This window comes from Hemicordylus capensis, chromosome 1, assembly GCF_027244095.1.
Source record: "Hemicordylus capensis ecotype Gifberg chromosome 1, rHemCap1.1.pri, whole genome shotgun sequence".
NCBI lineage: Eukaryota > Metazoa > Chordata > Lepidosauria > Squamata > Cordylidae > Hemicordylus > Hemicordylus capensis.
In genome coordinates this window covers 351,218,452-351,245,421 of record NC_069657.1, presented here as the reverse complement: position 1 = coordinate 351,245,421, position 26,970 = coordinate 351,218,452, and the positions used below count along the sequence as shown (strand labels likewise).

General features: G+C 41.4%; 1 protein-coding gene across 3 annotated transcripts in view; it reads right to left on the bottom strand.

Moving 5' to 3' along the window:
- The window catches only part of PDE7B (phosphodiesterase 7B), a 284,498-nt gene that overhangs the window by 135,388 nt on the left and 122,140 nt on the right, over nucleotides 1-26,970 (bottom strand). For all 3 annotated transcript variants that reach the window (XM_053288557.1, XM_053288552.1, XM_053288546.1), the window contains one exon: nucleotides 18,632-18,692. In XM_053288557.1, the coding sequence (XP_053144532.1) occupies nucleotides 18,632-18,638 (7 nt within the window). In that variant the 5' untranslated portion in view covers nucleotides 18,639-18,692. The remainder of the gene's footprint in view (nucleotides 1-18,631; nucleotides 18,693-26,970) is intronic.

The window sequence follows — 26,970 nt, the reverse complement described above, 5'->3', positions numbered from 1 at the left end:
TAGAACCAGAACCAGGGGGTCGTGCCATTAAACTGATTGCCAGGAAATTTAGGATTCACAAAGGGAGGAATTTTTCCACAATTTAGAATTAATCTATAGAATCTAGAATCTATAGAATCTAATCTATGAGCTGGGAAGCGTGGAGGATTGTTTTGCTGCTAATCTACAGAATTTTCTGCCATGGGATGTGGCGATGGCCACCAGCTTGGATGGCTTTAAAAGACCTTATAAAAAATCTACAGGCCACTGTGTGAAACAGGATGCTGGACTAGATAGGCCTTGGGCCTGATCCAGCAGAGCTGTTATTATGTTCAAGCATGTGGGCATACAGTATCAAGTCTGTGGCTCTTTGGGCAATAATAGCTAAATGATGACATAATATTTTCATTAGCAGGATCACAGCTGAGAAATGCAATGCTCTTGAAAGGAGCCCAAGAATGGAGTATTCTGTAACAGAATGCTATCATTGCCAAGCAGAATGTGAATGATATTGCTGTGTATCTGTTTGTAAAAAGATGAAGCCCTGATAATTCTCCATTACACTCTTCACATTCTATCACTGTTCTCTTCATGTTGCTTGGGCATCTTTCAGCCATATGTTACTGTTCTCCATTACACTCTTCACATTCTATCACTGTTCTCTTCATGTTGCTTGGGCATCTTTCAGCCATATGTTACTGTTAGGTTTCCAGCCATATGGTACTACTAAAATAATAATCTTTTATAGTGTTTGGAATGGATTATTGAAAGGATGGGCACATTTTGGTAGCCTCTGTCCAATTCCCATAGAATAGGATAACTTGAGGCATTTGTCTTAACAAATGGATCATAGGCAACTCACAAATGGGTTATTCCAGGTGCAATACCCTCATTTTATTTTCTTAAGCTTGGACAAAAGGGGAAGTGGAGAGAGACAGGAGAAATGGAAATATATGGTAAAAATTAGAAGTAGGTCCCATAGTGCAGGTTGAGGTTAAATATGGGCTCTGGGACAGGAAAGGCTGAAGACTATTGCTTTTAGATGCATCTTCCATTTTATCATTTTTTCTTAAACTAGAGAACTGCAATTTCTTATGTCATTTGAGTTCATTCTCTGACATAGTTGCTCAGAAATTAAATAAAATGGATTCTGATGTGCTGTTTTAATTGCACAGTTGTTCTGAGGTAAGGATGATTCTTAAGCAAGCCAAAGTTAATTAAACCAGTTTAATTAAGCTGGCACAATGAAGATTGTTTCAAGGTTTCTTTTGTCATATACCATACCACACACTGTACCATAGACTGGAGGATGCCATCAGGGGCGTATCCAGGGTAGGGCAGGCAGGGCACCTGCCCCGGGCGCCACTTGAAGGGGGGTGCCATTTGGTAAAATTAATTTTTTTAAAAAATGGCTGCCAAAAACAAAATGGCCACTGTGCATGCTCAAATGGCCTCTGTGAGGCCCCAGGTCATGCCAGGCCTTGCAGAGGCCATTTGAGCATGCGCGGTAGCCATTTTGTTTTCAGTGGCCTTTTTTTTTTTTTAAGATTATTTTTAAAAATGGCCACCGCACATACTCAAATGGTCCCTGCGAGGCCCTAGTGGCCAGTGGGGGGAGGAGGAACCTTTGCAAACCCCTCCAGCCTTTAAGAAGCCCCCCAAAGGGGATACAGGTAAAAAAATTATATAATATATAATATAAGTCACTGTACACATATTCAGATTGGCACTATGTACAGAGAATCAGGGCTTGTGAATACTGAGCTGACGCTTATGAGCTAGGATTGTATTCATTTGCTCTTACTTTGCTTCTTGTGATAAGTGAGTTAAATGTGATGTCTTGCTAATATGGCTATTAATGGTGAGTTTGTCTTTGAATCAGTGTGAAATCCTTAATATTAAGGCCCACTGGGAGTTTCTTGCTCTCTTTCTCTCATTTTAACTGTCTTTCTGAAATACTAGAATATATTCCAAGCAGTGACACAGTTTACTCTGCACATCCTTTAATTATTTACAGAGTATCTGGGAAAAGTCAAATTCTCCATTTATTTTTAAAACTTATGTAATGGTGATGCTTCAATGCATAGTAGAGAATTAGACAGGCACTTCTGTTTAGTTTTCCAAGTATACCTCCACATTGTATTTGGGTATTTCATGAGCCCCAGCATACTGAAATTTGTAGTTTTCCAGCATTTTCTTGGTCTGGCTACGTCCACTGCTAAATAGTTTTTGAAAAATTAAAAGATTAATGAGCCTGACTTGTATTTTTCAGCTGATATTATGGTAAAGTGATCTGAAAGATGGGTGTCAGATGTTTGGACAGGGGGCACAATTTTAGTGTTTGCCCTAGGCGCTATTTTCCCTAGATACGCCTCTGGATGCCAGAGCATCATGAAAGGAATGGAGACAGAATGCACCTATTGGGAAATTATTGAAATTTCCTGTTTATAAAAATAGTTTAATGTCTTTGGGTGCACTGTTGTATAATATGTTCATGTTGCTCAGAAAATAAAGATAGCCAAGTTTGACACATAATGTGTCATTGTTTAATCATAATTTGATCTACAGACAACATATCAGCTTGTCTGTACAAATGATTTTTTAAAAAGATCTCAGGTGTGGATTGAAGCCCTGTGATCCATGCTTTATCCGTCTTCAATCTAGGCTGCTCTTGATCTGCACCAAACACAAAAACAATTACAAATGTAATTGCTAACTGATCAAAGAGGCACCTTTTAAAAGTGGTGATTCTCTATTGAGCAGGAGGAGAGCAACTGGCCCGATCCACCCCCAGCACAGCATACCTCCAGTGGCTGTTGATGATGTCTATCTTATGTTTCTTTTTTAGATTGTTTGGGGACAGGGAGCCATTTTATTTATATCTATGTAAACTGCTTTGGGAACTTTTGTTGAAAAGCAGTATATAAATATTTGTTGTATTCGTTATATTCACACCAGCATGAGGAGGAATAATGCCTAAGGAAGAGTATGAGAATTATCAATAACATATACTTCTGTAATCCAGTTTGCAAAAGATCGTTCAGAAGATATAAGTCCGCACCTTAATCAAAGTTGTTTTGTAGACAACTAAAAAAATGTGGTCCAACAGTGGGCAATTAAAATCTCATTAAGCTTTGCATTTGGAGGACAGAACATACTTTTATCAAGGTCCAGCCACTAATTTGAGTCAGAAAACTCTTTATGTAGTTAGACTTCCAGAGGCATAGCTGCATCATTCCGCTGCAGAAAAAACAACAAACAGTTCTGTGGCATCCTAAAGACTAAGACATTTATTACAGCAAAAGCTTTTGTGGACTACGGTCCACTTCATCAGATGCATGAAGTGTTTTCCTCAGTTAGCAGGTGCGTGAGTGTATAAGTATGCATATGTGTAAAGAGAAAAATAATAACTATTGAATGCACGCAGACTGCTGCCACTTATGCTGTATATGTGAGACAGTTCAGGGTGGTTATTGCTCCAGATGTTTGGCACGGACCTTCTGTACTCTAGCTGCTCCAGGGCAATGCTTGTGCATTAAGGAGGAAGCATCTGAAAGGCTTTAATATCAACTTTTCCTATCTATTCAATTGCATTATGAATCTGGCAAATGGTGTGGGGGTTTTATGGATATTTAAGTACATTTTTATTAGCATTGGGTTTGGAGGCAAAGACTCTGCTGCTATGTACAATGTCTTGCTTGAAGAAATAGACTGCTCCATTACAAATATCCCCTTCTGTGAAATCAGTCTGTCGTCATTATTTCTTGTTCAGAGAGGCTTTAAACAACAACCCTGGCAGCCATGACAGATGTAGAATCCTGGGATGGATCAAATTTGATATTTTGCTTGACCATTTGGCTTGACCAAAGTTTTAGGCTGTGGGGCAGGTACCAGGCTTCTGTAAGTAAGGAAGCAAGCTTTATCTCTCCCACCCCCACCTCTCTCCATCCCTCTCTCTTTCAATTGACTGAACTGCCAATTGACAGGAAGGTGTATATACAACAGGTGTATTTCAGTGTTCCTAGAGAATTCAGGAAACATGCCCACCACAAAGCCTCATTTTTTTAAAGATCAAACGGGGATGTTCTGAAAATGTTCTAAAAGCAATGGCATAGGATACAGTGAAACTACAATTTGCGTAGTTACCCTGCCAGTTCAGCAGCCATCTTTATTATCACCTTTTAACCACACACCGCCCCGCCCCCCGAGGAAAGCTGAAGTACAACTATGATTTCCAGTCTTGATTTGTAGATTGAATGCAAACTTTTTCCAGGAAGCCTGCAGTGATGAAGTGCCATGACATTCTCAGAACCTTAGCTGCGAGGCCCGGGAGGGCTGTCAGGGGAAGGCGGGAGCTTATACAACGACTGCCCTCTTGGACTCTGCCACGCTGCGCACCCACACGTTTGGTTCAGCAACAGAGTCTTGAATTGGGATCAAGAGAAGGATTACAGAGTGCACCACACGAGCAGTGGAGTAGCTGCTCTCAGTAGAGCAGCCACTCTGCTCTGCGTGGCCATTCCTTCCCTCAGCTCACTGCCTAAAATAGCGGTGGGCCAGAGGGAAGCCCAGCTACCCTGTGGCGATCACACACACATGCAATCGCCTGCTGTGGTAGAATGAACTCTTTGTTTGTTCTACTTTGATAAATAGCCAGGTAGAGAAGTCAGGCTCCGCAAGTCCAGAGCAGCCAGGAGCAGAGGCTCCTCGTGCTCCAATGACATGGAGCACCTGGTGCTCCAGACGACATGAAGTCGCCCAGGCAGCTCATTTCATGAGAATAGCCTCAGTATCTGCAATACAGTGGGGTTGGGGGGGGGGGATTTGTCACGAGTCGTCATTGCTGCAAATCCGGAGGGAGGGAGAGAATCACAATTTGTGAGAGGAGAAGAGGCTACATAAGTAGGTCTGAGGGTGTTTAATGGATTGTTTATGCAGCACCAAGAATTGGTATGGTGTTCTGCTACTGAATCAGTAGCAGCCCACTAATTAGGCATGATGTGGTGGTTCCTGATGTGGTTTGGCCTCTCCACCATCCCACTGCCTCACTGGGCCTGACCCAGTGCCCCTGAAACATTTCTTGATGGCATGCCTGCATACTAGCTGTTAACATAATTATCACCCTCCTCCCTCCATGTGAAAAGACAGAGGGTGGGGATGCTGGAACAGCAAGGAGTGATTAAAGGCACTTCCTTCATCTCCAGCTTTCCCACCCTCTCCCTTTAGAATAGGCAGAAAACCAGAGGAAGAGGAGAAGGGGGTGGGAAAGGGCACTGGCCAGGTAAGAAGCCAGTTGAAGGAGTTATCCTCTCAAGCCTCTCGCTTAGCAGTGCCCCGGTGGATCATTTAGTTTTTTCTCTTACGTTTAGCCCCCTCATTCTCCTTTCTTTTACTTTTAGTCCTCACCACGTCTTTTAAGTGCCTGGTCTTTTTTGCCGCCTTCTTGTGCATCTTCGGAGAAGAGGAGGTTGAAACTGCTTGATCAGAGATGCTGGCCCACTCAGTGAAAGGGATGTGTGCACGATATTTATCTCTTCCCCGCTCTCTCACAGGAGACACTGAACGGGGCCTTTTTGGGGGAAGAAAGGAGGTCTCTTTTGGGGTCTCTGCCCCTTGACTCAGAAACGGGTCCCTCTGACAGGGACCCTTTATCATGCCTCCCAGCTGAGAGATCTCCACAATTAAGTCACAGGGACAAACCAAAGCACTGTAAACATTTTAGAGGAAATAAAAATTTAAGAGAACGTCTAAGAGAGCTTCTGATCTGACCTTTGCAAACCTTTGGAACATGGGGTGAGAGCAAGGGTTGGTGACAGCAACCTCCCTCCTCTTCTTTACACTCTTGCAAAGATTTGCAAGGATCAAGGTTGGCCCTTGCAGGGAGGGAGATTACTTCTCTTTGCATGTTCTTGCAAAGGCTTGCAAGTATTGGATAAAGAGTTTGCAGGTCTTGAAAGCGGGTAGCCAGGGAGATGAGGCTGTCAGCAAGCACCATCTTCTCTTTAACCCATGCTTCATTTAAAACTTGCAGGAGGTGGGGATGGCCGGACAGGGGAAGAAGGTGCCAAGGTAAGACAGCATTGCCTGAGGTGCCAAACACATTGCAGCCCTGGAGTGAACCAACCCATTTGAACTGAGAAAATATTTTGGCAAATGCTGTGAAATATTTCCTCACAGAGGTTTTCCAGAAAGGCGGGGGGGGGGTTGTATCGCAGGAGGAAGTGTGATAAACACAAATGAGTCACTACTGGCTGTCCATATAGATAGCCTTTTTTTCCAGGTCTCTCCCCCTGGCCAGCACTTTGTTCCATCCACACAGGAAACTTTCATATTGAAAAATTGTGGGTTTCATTAGGGATGTGTACAAATTGATGATTTGAAAGGTGCGGTGGGAACTTTTAAGGGTGAGGAGAACAGGTCTGTACCTGCTCCTCCGCTGCTTACTGCAGCAGGAAGCCGCATCATTGCGCTACCCAGCACTCCTCACACGGATGCAGCCAGAGGTGCACCCAGGTAATTTTGGAGCCTGGATCTAAAGGCTTTTGGAGGGCTCCCCACCCACACAGTATTTTTAAACATGACCACACCACCTGGGACTAAAAAGGATTTGGAGACCTCCAGGGGTTGTGGAGGCACTGGACTTTGGCCCCAAAGTCCAGGAGTAAGAGCACCTCTAAATGCAGCATGCACATGGTCTCTGTGCATGTGCGGCGGCCATTTGCGTTGTTGGCACAGAAACCATGTGTGTGCTGCCACACCACCTGCCACCACATGAGGGGTTCTACAGCAAGCGGTGGAGAAGAAGGTACAGACATGCTCCCCTCACTCTTAAAGGTTCCTCACAGCACCTTTGAGTCATAAATTCATGCACATGCCTAGGTTTCATCTCCGCACCTTCCTTTCCCCTAATCCATTGTTATACATCCTCTCTTGAATCAACCACCATTTCCTCCTTCCATTGCCTACACATCACTTCTCCCTGCCTAACACTTTGTGCGTATATGCATGGTACTCATGGATCACCCATACATATGGCAATATATATGATTTTGAGGCTTGCAAATGGCTCCTGCTGCAGACTGAGGCAGAGTAGAGAATACACAGCACATTTTGAGGGATGGAGAGTTGGTTTATTGGGGTGCCTCAGCTTTAACTCTGAGATTTTTCCCTAGGCATGTGTGTCTTTCCCCCCATTACCTATGTTTATGTTTTAAAACATATTTGTATGGAGTATTTGCACAAATACACCTTTGCACAAGCCAACAAACCCATTTCAGTTTCTCAAATAATCCTAACATCTCTGAGTAGTTTTCTTAGGATGTCCCAGGTTTAGCTCTGGGGTTTCCCTAGTCACACATGCCTTTTCCCATCATCATCATCATCATCATCATCATCATCATCATCATCATCAAAAACATGTTTATGGAGTATTTGCACAAATATATCTTTGCTCAAGCAAGCAAACTAATCAGTTGCTCAGCATTCCACCTTCTATAGCCGTAACCCATCCACCAGGCATGCCTTTCACTTCCACAGCTGGACACAGCTCTGCAGAGTCAACTTCCGGTCACCTAGCTAGTGTTCTAGGAGGAAAAGTGGACTTAAAGTGTCTGCTAGATGAAGCCAGAAAAAGTGAGTGTAAAATGGCCACTAAGTGAGGGTCAGAAATGGTGAACATAGAATTGCTGCCATGCTGCCCTCCTAATGCCATAGCAGAGAAAGCAGTAATTCTGCAGGTACTAGAACAGCACAGAGAGCAGTTCAGGCCCCTAATACACGCAGCCCCTTTCCAATGTCCCTAATAACACCCAAAGGTAAAGCTACCAAATACTCCATCAAAAATATAAATAAATAAATAAATAAATAAATTTTAAAAAGGGGGGGAAACCAAGCTAAAGCAACCCCAACATACCCCCAAAACACCATCCACAAATGTTATGACTAGTGGGTCTGCAAAAATGATGACAAAAACTTTTAATTTTGAATTCCTTGGAGTATGTGCACACTTATAGCAGTGCTTCTGACCACCAAATAGCATCTGCTGGAGTTTCTGCTGCTGCTACACATTCACTCTAAAGGTAAAGCAGAAACAAAACAAAACAAAAGTATTAAAGCACACTCAAACACAGACAACCCCCCACCAAACCAAGCTTTTACAGCTTTGGGATACTTTCCCGAACAAGTCAAAGGGTGAATGTGCACTAAGATCTCACCCCTCTCTTTAAGAGCAGAGTAGAAACCCAGCAAAGTACCTATACTACTGGAAGTGAAGTGTTTGTCACAGGATAGAAGAGTGTAAGGAAGTGGGGGGGTGCCATAAACAGAGTTTGCACCCTCCAGCCTCCAAGCCACAGCTTGGCCTTAATCTTTCCACACATACTCCTGCAGTATTCCAGGAGTATGGAATATGAAAATGGAACATGCCATTTTCTGGAAGCTTTCCACATAGGGCTTTTAAAGCCCTTAATTCACATCTCCTCTGGAATGGAGGGGGTGCATTCACGTTTCAGCCAGATTTACTCTGCAGTCCCTGCGAGTTATCGGGAAGCAGTTCACACACAATTCGTGTTTTTCACTCAGTGAGAGTGTAACCCGAGTTATATCCAGGGTAAAAAAAAATCCACTATTTGTGTCAGTTTTGGGGACAACTTCAAGTTTGCGGTAAAGCCTCCCAGTAAACCCACAGTAAAGCCTGCTGTATATAAAAGTCCCAGGACAGTTTAAAAGTACTACTTTTAAAAGATGGTTATTTCATGTTTTGCCATCTGAACACCTTGCAACTGTGACTGTAGTCAAGCCATTATAAATTACCATCTGGAACACTTTGTTGGGATAGGCAACAGCTGCAGCCTAGCTTACTGTGCATAGTTTGCATGTAATCTGCCATGAAGCCAGAGGGGCCACTGTCACTTTCTCAGTACTGGTTGGGCTAGCTAGGAGTTTCTGTTCTTCTTCCTGTTCCCGTTTATTCGTGTTTCTGTGCCAGTCAGCAAGTTCTGTACTGACAGCTCTAAGTGTTTGTCTCACAAGTAAAGTTATCTTAAACCTTTCTCTGGTGTTTGTTCTGAAACCACACAGACAGCTCACATTCGGCAACACACTTCATATTCTATCCCTTAATAACATTTTTACTGGGAAAGACCTAAACTTGGATGGGAAAACACACCTTTCAATTTATTGAGAAATAATAGTTTCTATAATTACTTTAGTAGAATGGAAGAAGCTTCTACTGTTGGTACTTGCTTCTTAGCTATTTAGTCCTATTCCAGACAGTTTCTAGATTCGTTAATTAAATGAGGCCTTGGAACCAAGTCAATGAAGATTTAAGTGTGCTTAACCCCAATGATTTAAATGGCCTTACGTGTGCTTATTATCTGTGCTGGATTGAAACCCTTACATATAAAGGAATAAATATCTTGGAGATTTTCACACAAGGAAAATATTTTGTGGTGATTTTGTTTCCACACATCAAAAAACCTCATGCTTATTAAGAATGCATCCTGTTTGTTGCTGGTGTCATATTATTCCATTAATGATAGAAAACTGCTTGTTTGAGTCTAACAGTGTACATTTTGAAGCAACAGTGGTAGCTAAAATGGCTGTTCTTTGATAGAGCATAGACCCCATTATGGCTATGGAAAAGTGGACTGAAAGTGGAGGTTTCCAACAACAATACTTTCGGCTCAAACTCTTCTGAGAATAATTATAGTGTTATTTTTTACAACAGATATTATTCAGACTTCAAAAGCCTCTAGTTTGTTTTCTTAAAAAGATGACAGCAAACGAGATTAGACAACCAGATTTATGCTCCTGCTATTCTTTCTCCTCCTTTCCTTTTTTCAAAAAAGAAAAAATGAAACTATGTTAATTAAAATCACATGGGCTTCAGTTCTTCTGGCTTCCAAATAAAAAGACAGATGATTAGTGTGATTCCCCAAAGAGTCCATGTGATTCCCCAAAGAGTCCACTGGAAAAAAAATCTGCCACAACATCAAATTCATTACTATGCAACAAAAGTATTGGTACTACACAGGGTCCTCTTCGTTATTCACCCATGTAGAAAATGATTCAATGTAACCATGAGGTCCTGCTACCAGACCTTAATCTTTGACACCCTATTGTGGGGCCCATATTGAACTGGGCTCTGTGAAAGACTCACCATGCATTTATCTTTCACAAACCATCTGATTATTAAACCTGATTTTTTTTTAATGCTTGTGAAACATGTGTTGCCCATGCATCCAATATATAGTGTTCCATTCATATTAGTTATGGCTACTTGGATCTTGCACTGGTAGCTGCAAAAAGAAAACTAATTAGAGTCCTATTCAGACTTTATGTTGTACATGTGCACAGGTGTCTGTACAAATGTACTTTTTTCCCCATTAATGACTGCTCATGAGTTCATTTTAAAAGTGAACTGTAGTATTCTAACTAGTAATCTTTGTGTTTTGTTGTTTGGACGATTGTTCCATTGGGGATCCTGTAGAGAGTATTGGAGGAAGTGGGGAGTGGAGTCAGAAAGAAAAAGGAGGGAGAGGAAAAGGAGAAAAAACTGAGTTGCTTCTGAATAAAGCCTTAGTTAAACCAGCATAATATTTCTTTGTGTTTACAAGGGAAGCAGTTATAAAATGAACCTGGGTACAGCCCCCTCAAATGCAGGGTATAGATAGGAAGTATACTACTGCACGAGTGCTGAATATAATGTGTGGATAATTATACATGCTTAACAGTCTCAAAATTTTGATTCTCATCTTGGAATAGTAGCAAATGACCAGCAGATGTTGCTGCAGAATTGCACAACAGTCACAAATGTCATCTGGACCCAAATAAAGAAGTGGTAAGAACTTCCATCTTTAAAAAGGCGTTTGGAAACACATAATGTCTGACTCCCCATTCCCATAGGCCCTATTTCACCACAAGTGGGCCTGAAAATAATTGTCCACCTCCCTTCATTATGTACACACATACACACACAACTTTAAGCCTGTTGAAGCATTCCTCTACTCATAGACACTTTACCCGAGTACAGTGGCCATGAAAGGGCATTTTTAAGTGCTGCCCCTGCATTAATGCATTCTTTAATCCTACTCCCCATTTACCATGATGGCAGCATTTGTCTGATGTGATGAGGCAAACACTGTACTCATGGAGAGATTCGCCTTATGATTGCAAACCCTGGTGCATTTACAGAAGTTGCTGTTTTTCATTGGTCTAACATCAAGAATGTATCACAGCTGAAAGAGTGACACCAAAAGAAGTTGTCTCTCAGATCAGAATTTTGGGGAGCAGCAGGGTTAAGAATTACGAGGTTGTGTATCAAGGTACAACTCCTTTATATTGCATACTAAAGTCATGCTGACAATTAGAGAGCCAGCTACATTGCTAGCAATTGTAGCAGGGCCTTGTCCCAGCTGCTGTAGTTTGGCAGCATAAGCCCATTGGTATGCCACTGTGGTGCAGACATTTAGGACTGTGGTGTCAAACAGCAGATGTTGCAATACAGTTGAAGGAGAACCTATGGAATTTGCCCAGTGCTAAACTATCTACTTCTCGGATACAAAAATGAGTAAGCTTTCTAGGCATTGAATGCTTTATCCAAAGATGCTTCCTTTTTATGGTTTGCATTATAATTTGTAAAGAATTAAATAAAATCCCCAAACCAAATATCTTAATCTGTAGTCTCAATTCCTTTTTGGATTCCAACACTACACCACTGTAGTATCCAGAATTATCAGTGTCCCTGTTTGGCATTTGGTGAGATTTTGAGGATAACTTTTACATTTTTTGCCATTTCCTCCCCATCAAAAATATTATCCTGCCTTTCTCAAATATTTTTTAATATATGTATCTATTTTTCATAAGAACTTCAAGGTAGCTAACAATAATACAGGAGAACCTTGATATTTGCGGGAGTTGCATTCTGGGCTGCAGCCACAGATATGGAAACTGCAAATATTGAGTAATAGAATCCTACTGGGGTTAGGTTCCCGGTTGGCCGGAAATGGCCAAAAATCAACCGAATTTCACAAGAGGGGACTTCTTACCATGCTCTGCTGCTCCCCCTGAGTCATACTGTGCCCCTCAAATGGCCAAAAATTGGTGTGGTTTTTCCCCTATTTTTCTTTTGAACAAAGACAGGAGACATTTTGTGGCTCCATCGAAGAAAATAGCGGCTGAAAATTACCTCCATGGTCATTTTCGGACACCTCTGGCCCGTGGATACACAAGGTCTGTTTATTTGTTTATTTTGGCCCAAGGCCAGCATATTAAAAAAACAGCAAGAATAAATACATAAAATAGATTAAATACATTTAAAATAAAATGGATAAAACATTAATGGCTCCCGATACCGCACATATAGTCAATTCCATTCAAATAAGCCAGTCAATCTAAAGTGCACAGCCCAGCATCTTGTGCCTCCATCATTCTAAATCGAATCTTACTTGCTATAAATAAGAATTTTGCTATCCTCCTGTAAACATACTCTGACTTGGCAGCAACCAAAAAAAGAAACTTGTTCCTACCAGAGGAACAATCAGAATTGAGATGAATTAACAGTGGGGAAAGAAGCTTTCCCCTTAATTCAATATAAAATCTACACCTCAGCATCAGGTGTTCTGTGGTCTCTACTTCACCATTCTGGCATGGACATAATCTTTGATTGTAGGGCACCTTCCCAAAACGTCCTTCCAATACTGCCGTATGAAGGGCGTTAAGTCTGGCTGCTGAAAGAGCCCTAGGATGGTCCCCGTTAGAGATCCTAAGTAAATATTCAGCAGGAAAATAATTGCTGATTTGGTCTCCTAAGAATAGGTCCGGACCTATTTGGGCAACATCCCCCTGCTTCATCATGTCCCAAATACGTTGGGTTATAGCAGTTTTGGACTTGCTATGGCCCAAGGGTCTAATTAGAGGCAGGGAAAAACCCAAGGACACTAACATTACATTAATATCGTTTTTCCAACGGGACATAAAACCATCCTCTAGTATCAAGGGAGCAATGCCCGTAGGGGTAAAAATCAAATTGAGCCAATAAGAAAAGACCATCTTCCAGAGTCTCGCCTCTACAGGTGGCCATCCAATTTCGAGCCTGATAGCAGCATTTGGAACTGAGCGCGGTAATCTAAGAAGAGACCTAATAAACTTAGATTGAACCGTCTCCAACTTCGAATAATTATTTTTGTTCCCTAGCGCGCCTCCCACCAGGAGCAAGGCAAGAGCCTTGGATACACAAGGTCTACATGTCCCCACCCCCTTTTCGTATATGCTGAGGTCAGGTGTCTTTTTCCCGACCACAGATACACGAATCCGCGGATGTGGAATCTGTGGATAATGAGGTTCACCTGTACAGAATAGAGAAGAGAGTAAAATACCATTTAAAAAAACAGTCACAGTATCACTGTGCAGAAAATTAAAACAGCAATCCATAAAGTATCAGACCAATGTAGGCAGCAGAGCTATATAAAGAGAGTAAGCCTTCACTTGTTAGTATGTGTTGCTAATATTGCCACTTTCCTCCAGCTCCTTTCTCAGGTTCCTAAGCAGTTAGATATTTTGGGAGGATGACTGTAATTGTAGTGAAAATTCATATCACCAGGGAGTAAGGTTGAAGTGGTCATGGGGGCAAGAAGTGTATATGGGTCCCTGGACTACCCACCTTCTCCTCCTCCCTCAACCCTTAGTCTTTGCTGAAGAAGAAAAGTGTTTCACCATATGGACATGGTGAAACACAAAACATTTTCAGCATGTCATTTCTCTCACTCCAGTGCAAATATCATATACTCCCCTCACTCCAGTCAGCAGTCAGCAGCTTACCAGGGAGGCAGGAAGGGGAGCGAAGAGCAGGCTAGCACTCATCCAGCAGGCCCCCCTCCCTGATGCACCCAGGGACATTTACCCCCCTGACTCCAGCACCTGTTCAGGTATAGCTATACTAAGGCACCATGTAGTGGACTGCCCGCCATTTCACACACTGCAGCTAAGAAGACTTTGTTTGAACTGCTAAGCAAGATTACACCAGGACAAGCTATTGTGGAGTAAATGCATACATCAGGTAGAAAAATCATGCTTCAGTGAACTCTGGTTATATGAAATATGAAGAATGGGCAAGGAGAGGTTTGGTTCGGGCAGTAACCCTTGTTATCAGAACAGAGATATTGCAAGATGTTACTACAAATGGAGCTTACAACTGGAAATCTCAATGTAACTTTCTTCTTGTAAAAGCAGGTACTGGGAGCGGATTTGGATCAGGGCCACTGCAGATGTGCGATCCAGCTTCACTTGTGTACATTCCCCAGCTTCAATAACCCTGAAGGTGCTATTAGCCATGGAGAGGATAATGTACAGGCACAATTTTTGTGACATAGGGAGAGGGCTGGAGCCCCTTTCGTTATTCTGTGGCTCTGATCTATGATTGGGCTCCCATGGCTGCTTTTAGAAGAACATTAAGTTGGGGCTCCAATTTAACATGTAGTTTGTCCCCAGGAGTGTCCCTTCTGTGTTCATCTGTGAAATGCTGGAGGGCATAAAAGGGGAATTTGCATTCATTTTATAGCATGTGAGAATAAGAAAAATAGCCCCCATCCTCCTCCACATGACTATACTGTGGTCAGATTACCCACACAGGCACCAGAGACAGGCAGGCTAGATTAGCTGACATAACACAGGATGTCTGTTTACTCAGTACTTAACAACTGTAATTAATTGGCATCAATTCAGGAAACAGCACCAGCCTTACAGTTCTGCACAACATCTATGGAAACAGGCTTCTATACAGCATTCCCTGAGTTTTCAGTTCATTTATCCTATCTGTCTACTTATTAGCATTGCCGTGAAGACTCCAAAATTAATCTTAATACCACCCAATATCAAGGGTGGTATTGCCTCCAAGCAACACTAGATAGCTACCTGAGGCAGCATTTCTGCCATGGCAGCAGATTGGAGAAATTTTGCCTTCCCAGGACTATCTGATGCTCAGAAATAGAAGGAGACAAAAAGCAGACAGAGAAGGGTTCAAACTCCGAGGAGTCCCCGTGGAGTGAGGAGTCCACCACTTGTGAAAAGATCAACAGCAGCAGCTCACTGGAATTTGGGAGCTTCAGGTTCCAGTGGATGAAAAAGGAGCACTATTTCAGTACTTTATTTAGAGCACAGCACACAACTTGTTCAGAATAAACACTGACTTACAAAAGCGAAAAGGATTTCTATTGGAGTATCACAAATACAGGCACATTATCTCAATGGAACAATTGTGTGCACCCACTCTGGAAATAATGACCAACAGCGGGGAGGGACACTTATGAGTCAACACCTATGTAATTGTCAGTTGTCATTTTCATTCCACGTCACACGCAAAATATAAGCAGCAGCAGCAGCAGAAGGAGCTGTATTTGGAAGGGGAATCTAGAAAATAATGGTATGCACATGGAAGTGCTTGGGCAGGCATGCTAGTCTACTAGCCTCAGTATAGTTATGTGAAACTAATTTTGAACTGTTGTCATGATGCACAAACTGTAAATAGTAGGAGCTTTCACTTTAGTATTTATTATGTTCATCCTGTCTTTCTCAGGGCAGTAAACATGGTCCTCCCATCTTATCCTCAAGGTAGATTAGGCTGAGAGAGAGAGTGACTGACCCAAGGTCATCTAGTGAATTTCATGGCCAAGTGGAGATTTGAACCTGGGGAATGGTGTCATAAAAACCCTATCCAATCCCCAGTGGTTACAGGTGGACATACCAACTGACAAAATGCTGATTCCCAGCACCGTGCCAGCTCAATGGATCCCCATCTTCTTCCCCTCTGAATAAAATGTCTAAAAAATCTTCCTGGATTTCAAAACTGGTCAAAGGCTTCATGTTTCATGGCAATGATTTATAACATGCTATATTAATTTGATCAGAACCATTGAAATTTTTCACCTTGTTCACCTTGGGGCTCCACTGATCAAACAACCCCATATAAACTATAGGAAACATGTCATGCCATGGATTTATTCTGTACTCTGCATTTTGTAAACAAGAACAGATCTCAGCCCCACTTTACATGCTGCCTACTAGGCTAGTTGTACTTCTTAAAGATTTCTTGATCTGTTTTACAACAAAGGAAGCTGTCAGCAAGGGCAAGCTATCTCAGACATAAAGGAAAAGGGGAACAATGAGATGACAGGTCAGCCCAGAAAGCCAAGGAAAGAAAAGACGACACAGTAGGAAGCGTTAAAACATAGAGCAAGAAGAAAGAGAAACTTAAGGATCTGACAAAGGTGAGTGAACAACAAGTAGGGAAGCAAAAAGCAGTGACCACCTCAAACTGGAAGAGAAAATAAATAGAGAGGCTTGGATCAGGAAAGCCCCCCACCACCAAAAGAGAGGAGGATTAAAAGACTGGATGCTGAAATCTACAATGAAAAGTTGGCAATGGGGAGAAAGGCTGGCATCAGGGAATAGCAGCATTGGACAGCTGACCAGGGCCTCAGAAGTGCCGTCTGCCAATCACCGAGACCACCACGGTGCTCATAGTTTTTATGCAGTGGTGGCTGAGTGCCTTTCTTGATCATCACCTCATGTTTTTGGTCACAATCAAGAGAAGCCTCACCATGAAACTTAGGGGAAGAGTCTGCCCATGTAGGAGGGGGTCTACAGAGGGTCATTTGCTAAAGGACTCTGAAACCTGGATCTGACCATGGTGGGGAAATAGTCATCTCAGAAAGAGGGGACATGCACACGAGAGAAAAACTGAGGAAAACAGCTAGGCTGTGTGGTAGAAAAGAGGGAGTTGTGAAAAACACAAGCAATAGTTTCTGCATTTGACAAACCTGTTGCTATGGCTACCTATGCTAGCAAATTTCAGGCAACCAGAGCTCACAGAAGGACTATTTATGCTGCATTCACAGGGGAACACCACATATACTCAGGTATATGTACAAAAAGAAAATTTAAAAATAAACAAACACTTTTAAAAACAAAACTTGATATTATCAGCACCACCACCTCATTATATAGTAATGAATTAAAGCATCTATAACTCTTTTTTTAAAAAAACAAAACAAAACCATGCACATAGAGGGATTTAAGATTTTGATGAAAGGTGAGAGCATTACTTTGCTCTGCTGAGATACATTGAGGGGCAGAGGGGAGGCTGTGTGTGGGACAAAAGCACCCAGTCCAGGCAAGCTGTTTGTATAAGCCAGCAGATGAGTGAAAAAATGAAGAGTGGCATCAACAGAAAAATGAAAAGAAAAAAGAAAGAAAAATACTTAGAAGAGAGGCAAGTTTCAAGCTGGTACGGAGCTTCTCATGATGATGAAATGAAAACAATGAAAATGCTTAAAATCATCCTTGGGAGCCGCTTTTTGTGTATTTCATGTCTGCTGGGGATGATTAATGATGGAGGAGCCTTGGATGGCCTTGATGGAAACATTTGGAGAGCCCACCAAACTTAATGCATTGTTTGGTGGCACTGGGATTGGGAATTTGAGTCTCCAATGAAGAGCTGCAAAGCAGCAGGAAAGGGTACAATTTGTCACAGGCAGGAGGAAGGTAATGCTGGGCCCTTCTAGGGCTCACCACTTCTTCCCAGCAACACAGTTTCACAGCTGCTTTAGTTCTGTGCAACTCTGAGGAAGCAGAGCAAAGTGAGAGCTAAATAAGCACTAGAGAGAAGAGAATGTGCTACTGGGAGCTTAGGGGCCCCACTAAAACTGCTATTTTCTTTATTAGAGGGCGGCTGTGCCGCATAACATGAGGATAGGCATACAAATTAAAGATCTACTCAATTAACCATTTTTGCTTTTAGCCAGTTGATAAATTAGCCAATTAAAAAAAAATATAATTTCAACACATGACATTTTGAGCCTGTTTAATGATCACAGAATACACATTACTAATTGTATGAACAATCATGCATGCCACACATTGCCTGAGCCAAAAGCTTGCAGCACTGAATGGTATACCACAAGGGACTGCTTTGACCCAAGCCACTGTTTTACAACCGGACATTAATGCTAGTTGAACTACTATCCCCTTTGTCATATTTGTCATTGCTGTTTTGTCAACCATTTTGGGAAAACAATTCGGACTGATTGACAAACTGCATGTAACACATATTCTTAGAATATTTGGAAATCCTGTTTATAAAACTGAGAAATACAGACACTTTCTGTTGTCACAGAGGTAGCTTTTCTTCTCCTCTAGAACTTGACAGAGTCCAGATTTACTTCTGATTTGTCAGCACACATTATGACACTGCAGGGAAGCTACTCTGGCTGAAAAGTGGTTCCCAACAGAATTAAAATCAATCATTTAAGAATCTAAAAACTCTTCGGCCTGCCTAGATTCAAAACATCCAAACATGCGTTTCCAGTTATACACTGTTTTACAACAATCTGCATTTAGGTTTCATAGCCAGCAGTCAGAAGTCACTCTGTCAACAGCGTTGTTCAAGTGAACTGAGAACTCATTATAATCAATTAGTGCTCATATGCATTCAGTATTCATACCAGTTGCACCACAGCCAACTATACATCCAGAAGAATTATGGCGACCAAGCAACCTCATTAAAATTCAGCCACTTTTTGAAAAGAAACACCTCATTAATACAGTGCATATTTCTACACATACCAAAACTGAGATGAAGAGAATCGAAACCACTTACCTAGCATGCGAACACATTTGGCATTCTGCTCTGGGCTGTCAAATGAGATTTCGCCACACCTCTGGAGGGGGAAAGAGAGAGGAGCATATTCAATACAAGACCTTAATGTGGATTAGATATGACAGAGACATATTCAGTCCACAAAAGCTTCACATTCTTGGTGACTTTTGTTTTCCACATAGTCATTCCTTGGTCCAAATATTAGGAATCATAGTCAACAGACATTTTAGGACCCAAAGGTAAAAATGATAACAGTCTTATAAGTAAGAGAAGGTGGCTTCCACATCCGCTTCCCTTGCTTTGAGCTCAAGGCTACAACCTTACATTACATTGAGAGATAATTAGGGGGCGGCGGGGGGGGGATTTATAAACATTTCAAGTTTGAGTATGAAATGTATTTATTATTATTATTATTATTTCTTGTTTGCAAAGTCAGACAGGTGTTATTGACTGGTTTGTTTTATCCAGACATCGAGACCTTCCCAAGGACCTGGGATGGCTGAATTTTATTGTCAGTTGTTATAGATATCGTCGCAGAATATAGGCTGTTCTCAGTAAAGCTGCTTTTTGTAATTGGCTGATCGTGATTTCTCTGGCCCCTATGGTGTTGAGGTGCTCTTCAAGGTCTTTTGGAACTGCACCTAGGGCGCCAGTGACCACTGGGATTATTTTGGTCTTTTTCTGCCACAGCCTTTCAATTTCAATTTGTAGATCTTTGTATTTGGATTTTTTTCTATTTCTTTTTCTTCTATTCTGCTATCCCCTGGTATTGCCATGTCGATTATTTTCACTTGTTTTTCTTTCTTCTCGACTACAGTTATATCTGGTGTATTGTGTGGCAGATGTTTCTCTGTTTGTAGTCGGAAGTCCCATAATATTTTTACATCTTCATTTTCTACCACTTTTTCAATTTTATGGTCCCACCAATGTTTGGCTACAGGTAGCTTGTATTTTTTGCAGATGTTCCAGTGTATCATCCCTGCTACCTTGTCATGCCAGTGTTTGTAGTCAGTCTGTGTGATCTTTTTACAACAGCTGATTAGGTGGTCCACTGTTTCATCTGCTTCTTTACAAAGGCGACACTTGCTGTTTGTTGTGGATTTTTCGACTTTTGCTCTTATTGCATTTGTTCTTAGTGCCTGTTCTTGTGCAGCCAGTATTAAACCCTCTGTTTCTTTCTTTTTGTTTTTGGGTTTTTTTTGTGTTTGTTGTTTTTTTGTTGTTGTTGTTGTTTTGTCTCTTTCTGTTTCTGAAGAGAAAGGAAATTGCCCGAACACCAGAGGCACAAAAGACCAGCTGCTGATTGACAAAATGATTTTAGAAAACTGCAAGAGAAGAAAAACCAATCTAAGTGTTGCATGGATTGACTACAAGAAAGCCTTCGATTCATGGCCTCACACATGGATAGTAAAATGTTTAGAAACAACTGGTGTCAGCAAAAACATTCAGATATTTATTTAAAAAAGCAATGAGCATGTGGAGTACACAGTTAACAATCAGTGGTGAGACACTGGACAGGTTAGCATTAGAAGAGGTATTTTCCAAGGTTACTCACTATCCCCTTTGTTGTTTGTAATCGCCATGACCCCACTTTCACAAATACTAAACAAAACAGGCCTTGGATACCAAACATCTAAAACATCAAGTAAAATCAACCATCTGCTGTACATGGACGATCTGAAGTTGTATGGAAAGTCCCAGTCAGAAATTGAATCATAGCTAAACACTGTCCATATATTCAGTAGCGATATAGCAATGGAGTTTGGACTAGACAAGTGTGCTGCATTAATAATGAACAGAGGGAAAATAACAAAAACAGAAGGAATAGAACTGCCCAATGGAAGCAAGATCAAGAACCTGGAAGAGAAAGAACATTACAAATACTTGGGCATTCTCCAGGGTGATAACATTGCACACACTGAAGTCAAAAGAAAAATTGGAAGTGAATACATCAGGAGAGTTAGAAAAATCCTAAAGTCCAAACTCAATGGCGGGAACACCATACAAGCCATAAACACCTGAGCTATACCTGTTATCAGATACACTGCAGGAATAATAGGCTGGACCCAGGCAGAGCTAGAGACACTAGATCGTAAGACCAGGAAAATCATGACCACCAATCATGCTCTACACCCCCACAGTGATGTAGATAGGCTCTACCTCCCTCGCAGCTCAGGTGGAAGAGGAATGCTGCAAGTCCATCAAACAGTAGAGGAGGAGAAAAGTGGCCTTGAAGAATATATCAAGGACAGTGAAGAAGATGCACTTCAAATGGTCAATAACGCGAAACTATTCAACACCAATGAAAGAAAGCAGGCCTACAAGAAAGAACAAGTCAAGAACCGAGCAGAAAAATGGAAAAATAAGCCCCTCATGGTCAATACTTGCACAATATAAGTGGAAAATTAGACATCACCAAGACCTGGATAACATCAGTGTGTGTGATGTTATCACCCTGGAGAATGCCCAAGTATTTGTAATGTTCTTTCTCTTCCAGGTTCTTGATCTTGCTTCCATTGGGCAGTTCTATTCCTTCTGTTTTTCTTATTTTCCCTCTGTTTTATTATTATTATTATTATTATTATTTTAATTTCTACACCGCCCTTCCAAAAATAGCTCAGGGCAGTTTACAAAGAGAAACAATAAAATAAATAAGATGGCTCCCTGTCCCCAAAGGGCTCACATTCTAAAACGAAACATCAGCTAGACACCAGCAACAGTCACTGGAAGTACTGTGCTGGGGGTGGATAGGGCCAGTTACTCTCCCCCTGCTAAATAAAGAGAATCACCATGGTAAAAGGTGCCTCTTTGCCCAGTTAGCAGGGGTTAAGATTGGAGACTTGTTAAATGAAGACCTGAACTTCTTAAACATATTTGTTTATCTAAACATTTCTACTCCACCTTTCCTTTTCAGCACACCCAAGGCAGTTCATAAATCAAATATAAGAGCATCAATAACATAATAAAATAAAATAAAAATCTAAACAGCAGCAAAAAAAATCTTGAATGATTACCCTTTTAAAATGACTAAGGCAAAACTTTCAAACAAACAAAATATCTAAAAGTGGCTCACTATATTCTAATCTATTGAGATGAATTTAAAGAGTTTCTATTCCACCTTTTGATAACATTCTTAGAGCAGCTTACAAATTAAGATTAAAAATAATCAGTTAAAACAAAATTACTATAATGTATAAAATAATAAATTGCATTTGCAAACACATTTTTGAACTTTTATAAACTTGTAGATAACACAATCCTTGGTGTAGCAAAAGTATGGTAAAAGGTTTACTGAATGTGTAAAACTAGTTAAGTGCAGCGATTAGTGTGAATAGGTTTCATCAGATTTGTAGTGGTTTATTCTTTAACTGCTCATATACCTAGAAAAATTAAAGGGCACAATTCAAAGATATAATATAATAACAATTAATATAATCACACAAGGGCTACCACATGTTATGGTGGACTTTTGCCTATTAGAAAAAAAGCAGTCCACCACCCCTGTTTTTATCCTGAGACTGAAAAGCAGCTTGCTGTATAGCACAGAGACTGCTGTAAAAAATAATAATTAAAACAAAACAAAACACCTGCCCTGGTTTGCATGCAGAGCTATGGTTTGCCCTGGTTTGCATGCAGAGCTTCTGTAAACTACGGTTGGAGGGTATGGAAAAGCTGGAGGCTGAATGATAGCAGGAGAAGACAAAAGTAGAAGGTTAGGCTCTTGTGATACTCGTATATGCCTAGTCCGACTAAACAAGAGACTTCATAGTGCCTGCCAACTGCAGGAGCCAATGTTCTACATCCCTAGTCCCTTCTTTGCCCGAAGACTGAGAACACACAGTTCCAGGTAGCTAAGAGAGGTCCCAGCCTCAGACCGAGTTCCCAGTTATTTATTTATTTATTTGCATATTTTATTTAAAACATTCATATCTGACCCCTTCAATGCAGTACTGCTCAAGGCAGTTCAGAACCCTAAAACAATTGAAGTTCAACCGAGCAGTCCCTCACAGTAATAACCCATTGAAATGAATAGACAGAATGGCTGGTTAAAAACTATCATGCTGGCCTCCTCAAGATGTCTTTATGGAAGGCCCATTCACAAACGGAAACTGCTTTCGCCAGTTTAATTGCATCATTTTAGTGTCACAATGCAAGCATATGCATTCAGGTTTCAAATGGATGTGTAATTTGGAGTATGTATGCCACCTATCTATCTATCTATCTATAGATGTAGATATAGATATATCACATGGTATATAAATATGCTAAATATATTAATAAATAAATCTATGGATTTATTTATTCCATGGATAGGTGAAGTAGGAAGCAGGGAGAACAACTGAAAAACTGCCTATGTAACATACTTGAATATTGGTAAACCATTTCCTGTCCCTTTCCCACCAATGCTGACTGTAAAGTAAATGCAAATAGTGTCATACATGCTATCTTTATGTTGCTTTCTTTATTTCTTCCATGTCTACTATTTTAAAACATTTAATCCCAGTTACAATTTGGTTCAAAAGCCAAAACAAGTATAATACTTTTTGAAAAGTTGGAACTTGAAGGCATTGTGCAGATAAAAATCTACTGTACGATGTAACAAAAGCATTCTTGTTCTTCTCTCTAATATTTAGAAATTTTCAGCAATGTTAAAGTTCCGCAGTGCTTTAACTTGGACTTTAGGCTATTTTTTCATCATACAGTATGGGAGATTTCCCTTGGACTTTCATGGAAAATGAATTCATCACTTGAGGATGTTTTAGGAGCCATGGCTGTGCTCTACATTAGTGAGCTCACTCAATATTTTCCAAGAATGCAATGCATTTTACTCTGGTTTACCACAAGAGGAAATGGACTATACAGTACACCACTGTTTGGTTAAGAAAATAATTTGTTCCTTTCCTCATTTCACAGCACTTAATGGACTTTTTCATTCCTACTGATTTTTCATTTAACAGAACAGAAAATTTCCTGATTTAAAAGATCCACACTGGAGCGACTGGTGCCAGAGTAAAATGATAGTTGCTTTATGATTCTGGGAGATTTTAGGAGCGGGTATGTTCTTGAGAAAACAAAAAGTTCCTTTATTGCCATTTAATTTTCTTTCATAGGTGCTGTTTCTAATTATATATAGAATTTCTAGCTCTTTCCACGCAAAATGAGACCCTGAAAGACACATACCAAGGATTGCCCCTCCTTACAAAGTTCTCTTCAAATTCCTCTTTATTTCAAGACAAGCTTAAGAGCTGTCAGTTTGATGGACCTGATATGTGCATGAAGCATGGCAGGAGAGAGCTGTACTCCCTTTAGGTTCTCTTTACCTCCTCCTTCATTCTTCCCCTTCCACGCCCTCAGTCCAACCTTTTCCCTCACCCTGCCATACCGGCTGTTTCCACTTTGCAGCTCCACTCTAGACAATGCTTTCTGCATTGTCTGAAAGGCATAGAAGCTGTTCTCATGAACAGCCAAGGCGGGGCTAAGGCAGTCAAGCCCAGGCTTGGCTACCCGTGAAAACTGCCGGGAGCTTCACAGATCCCAGTGGAGCCTCAGCAGCAGACCTGGCTATAAAGCCTGGCTGTTAAAAATGGTTAAGGGAGAGACCTTTAACCTGTTTAACGGACCATGTGTCAGTGCCTAGTCCTTTCAGCCAGCGCTGAGACACTAAGGGGTGCCCACCCACCACCAGTGCACTTGTGCGGTGCATTGTGGGATTTCTGGGGGCTGGGATGACACATCTTGGCCCCTGAAATTTTACTCTGCCTGTGACAGCAGCAGATTGTCTGGGCTCACAATCTGCGCACCCAGCAACTAGGGCCCAGTTGTGTGCAGGATAGGTAAGCTTCTGTCACCTTCCTGTGTGCTCTCCTGCCTGGATCCCTGATCATGAGAAAGGGCCCATTGTCTAAGCCAGGGTGTCCAACCTTTTAAAAATAAGCATACCCCTTCTGTCACAAACCTTCAGCTCAGCTACCCACAGACAGGTCCACACTAAGTTACTCAGAAGCCGTCTTATTGAGATTAATGGAGCAAGTCCCTATTAATTTCAATGGGAGTACTCAGAGCTGACTTTCTGAAGCCTGGCAATCAGGATGTAGGTAAGGGTACAATGAGCTCTAGCACATAGCCAGCCAAACAGGAGCAAAGGGAGGGGATCCTAACTCTTGTTCTTCCCTTTCTGCAACAGACACATTGCTGAGAACATGTCGTCTTCAAGCTGGCGAACTTCAGATGGGGGACAAATAGCACAGCTGCAGCATAGAGAGGCAGGAGGCCTCTGAGTATCCTCCTGGGAGTCCGTTAAGTGAATAACAGTCGGCATTCTAGACAAAGGTAAATGCCAGTTTTAAATGTATCCCAGAAGAGCAATGGACTCCAAGATAAGTCTTCTAAAACAACACGAGACATCAGAGACAAGACTTCACCCTGCCCTTTTGGCCAAGGGACTGGACCACAAAGGATGTGCACATCTATCGGCTGGCAACCTTTGAAGCAACCCAGTCACAGGCAGACTGGATAGTTATTTTCTACATCAACATGTTGGTATCATGTTGCAATGGGCGCCATGTTGATACAAGTAACTTAGCAACTCTTGGGCATCCCATGTTGAGCCAACCTAAGTGAATTTAGACCTAAATTAATCTCCATCCATTGAAATGAGTGGTAAATATAGGCTTTTGTAGGTGACAGTAAAGAGCCTGAATGTAACATTACCCTTTTTGTAGGAGAGCTGGTTTTGTGGCAGCAAGCATGACTTGTCCCCATAGCTAAGCAGGGTCTGCCCTGGTTGCATATGAAAGGGAGACTTGATGTGTGAGCACTGTAAGATATTCCTTTCAGGGGATGGAGCCGCTCTGGGAAGAGCAGAAGGTTTCAAGTTCCCTCTCTGGCTTCTCCAAGATAGGGCTGAGAGAGATTCCTGCCTGCAACCTTGGAGAAGCCACTGCCAGTCTGTGAAGACAATAGTGAACTAGATAGACCAATGGTCTGACTCAGTATATGGCAGCTTCCTATGTTCCTATGTATAGAAGTGAGCAATGGATGCCTTGATCACTAGCACTTCTAGAACAGTGAACAAATTGCATGCATCTAATTACAAATACACTGTGAAGTGCCTTGTTAGTTTGATGGGAACCTAAATACCATATCATGATTAGGGCTTGATCTGATCTTACACCACCTTGGTTTTTATTCTGATTGCACTTACTGAGATTCCTTTGGTTATTTGCCCAAGGCCAATAATTTAGAGTAACTGCACCAACTTCTATAAATAACAAATTTTCAACACGCTCTATACAGTAGCATCTATAGTAAATCAAGATCTTCTGTACAAATACCATGATTCAAATATTTGTGGGATGCCTCTCCAGCATGTGACCAAATGGGCAATTTACTTTGAACAGAAGAGTATTTGTAAAAGACTCGTTGCATCTCCAGTTTGAGATGCTCCTGCATGTGAAACTAACAATCAAATGTTATTTTATTCCTTTCAGTTTTCAAAATTGTAAAGCAGGCCATGGAACTAAATAACTTCAATGCAGAGCGAAAATGGACTCCAGAACTTTAAAATGTAATATGTTCCTAAAAGACTGTCTGAAACCACAAAATAGCAAGCGGCATTTTGTAGGAAGAAAAAGAAAAAGAAAGCTTGCATTTCACTACTGCCGATTACAAACAGCTGAACGCACTTAGAAATATCCTTAAATAGTGCCTAAAAAGAGAGGAGTACCCATGGGAACTTTCATGCAGAGCAGAACACTATCACAGTGATATTCTTTGCACAAGAGGGGGAAGGATGCCTTTGACATTTCAACAGATAAGAATCTCTATTTTTCATTGTGCTGTTTGAACTAATACTATAATCATATATGTGCCTTTAAAAACTTCTCACAAATCCAGTTGAGATATTACATTCCAAAAGGTTTAACGTAGCAGTTCTGAGATTATTTGATATATGGTTTGAAAGCACAGAATCATCAAGTGAGATGGAATATGCCATCAGTCAGCCCTAGGTAGCACCCTGCTGTGGAGAGACTGTGGACCAAATGACACATTACATGCATGCACAGGAAACAAGAGTCCGACAGTTGCTTTTGCTAGGTTTGCCTTCACAAACAAGTGTTTGGAAGCCAATGTGCAAAAAGGCAATACTGGTGGGGTGGGGGGTGGGGTGAGATTTGGAGTGGAGGAGCAGCACTGTAGGGAAAGGGTTAAGCAGCATCCACACCCTCTCAGCTCCAGATTGCCTGCTGCTGAAGCTCCCTTTTCCTAGGAAAAAGCAACTGTTAGGTTATTGTTACACCTGTGGGCAGGGAAGTAACAAGGTGTTAACGCCTCTGACT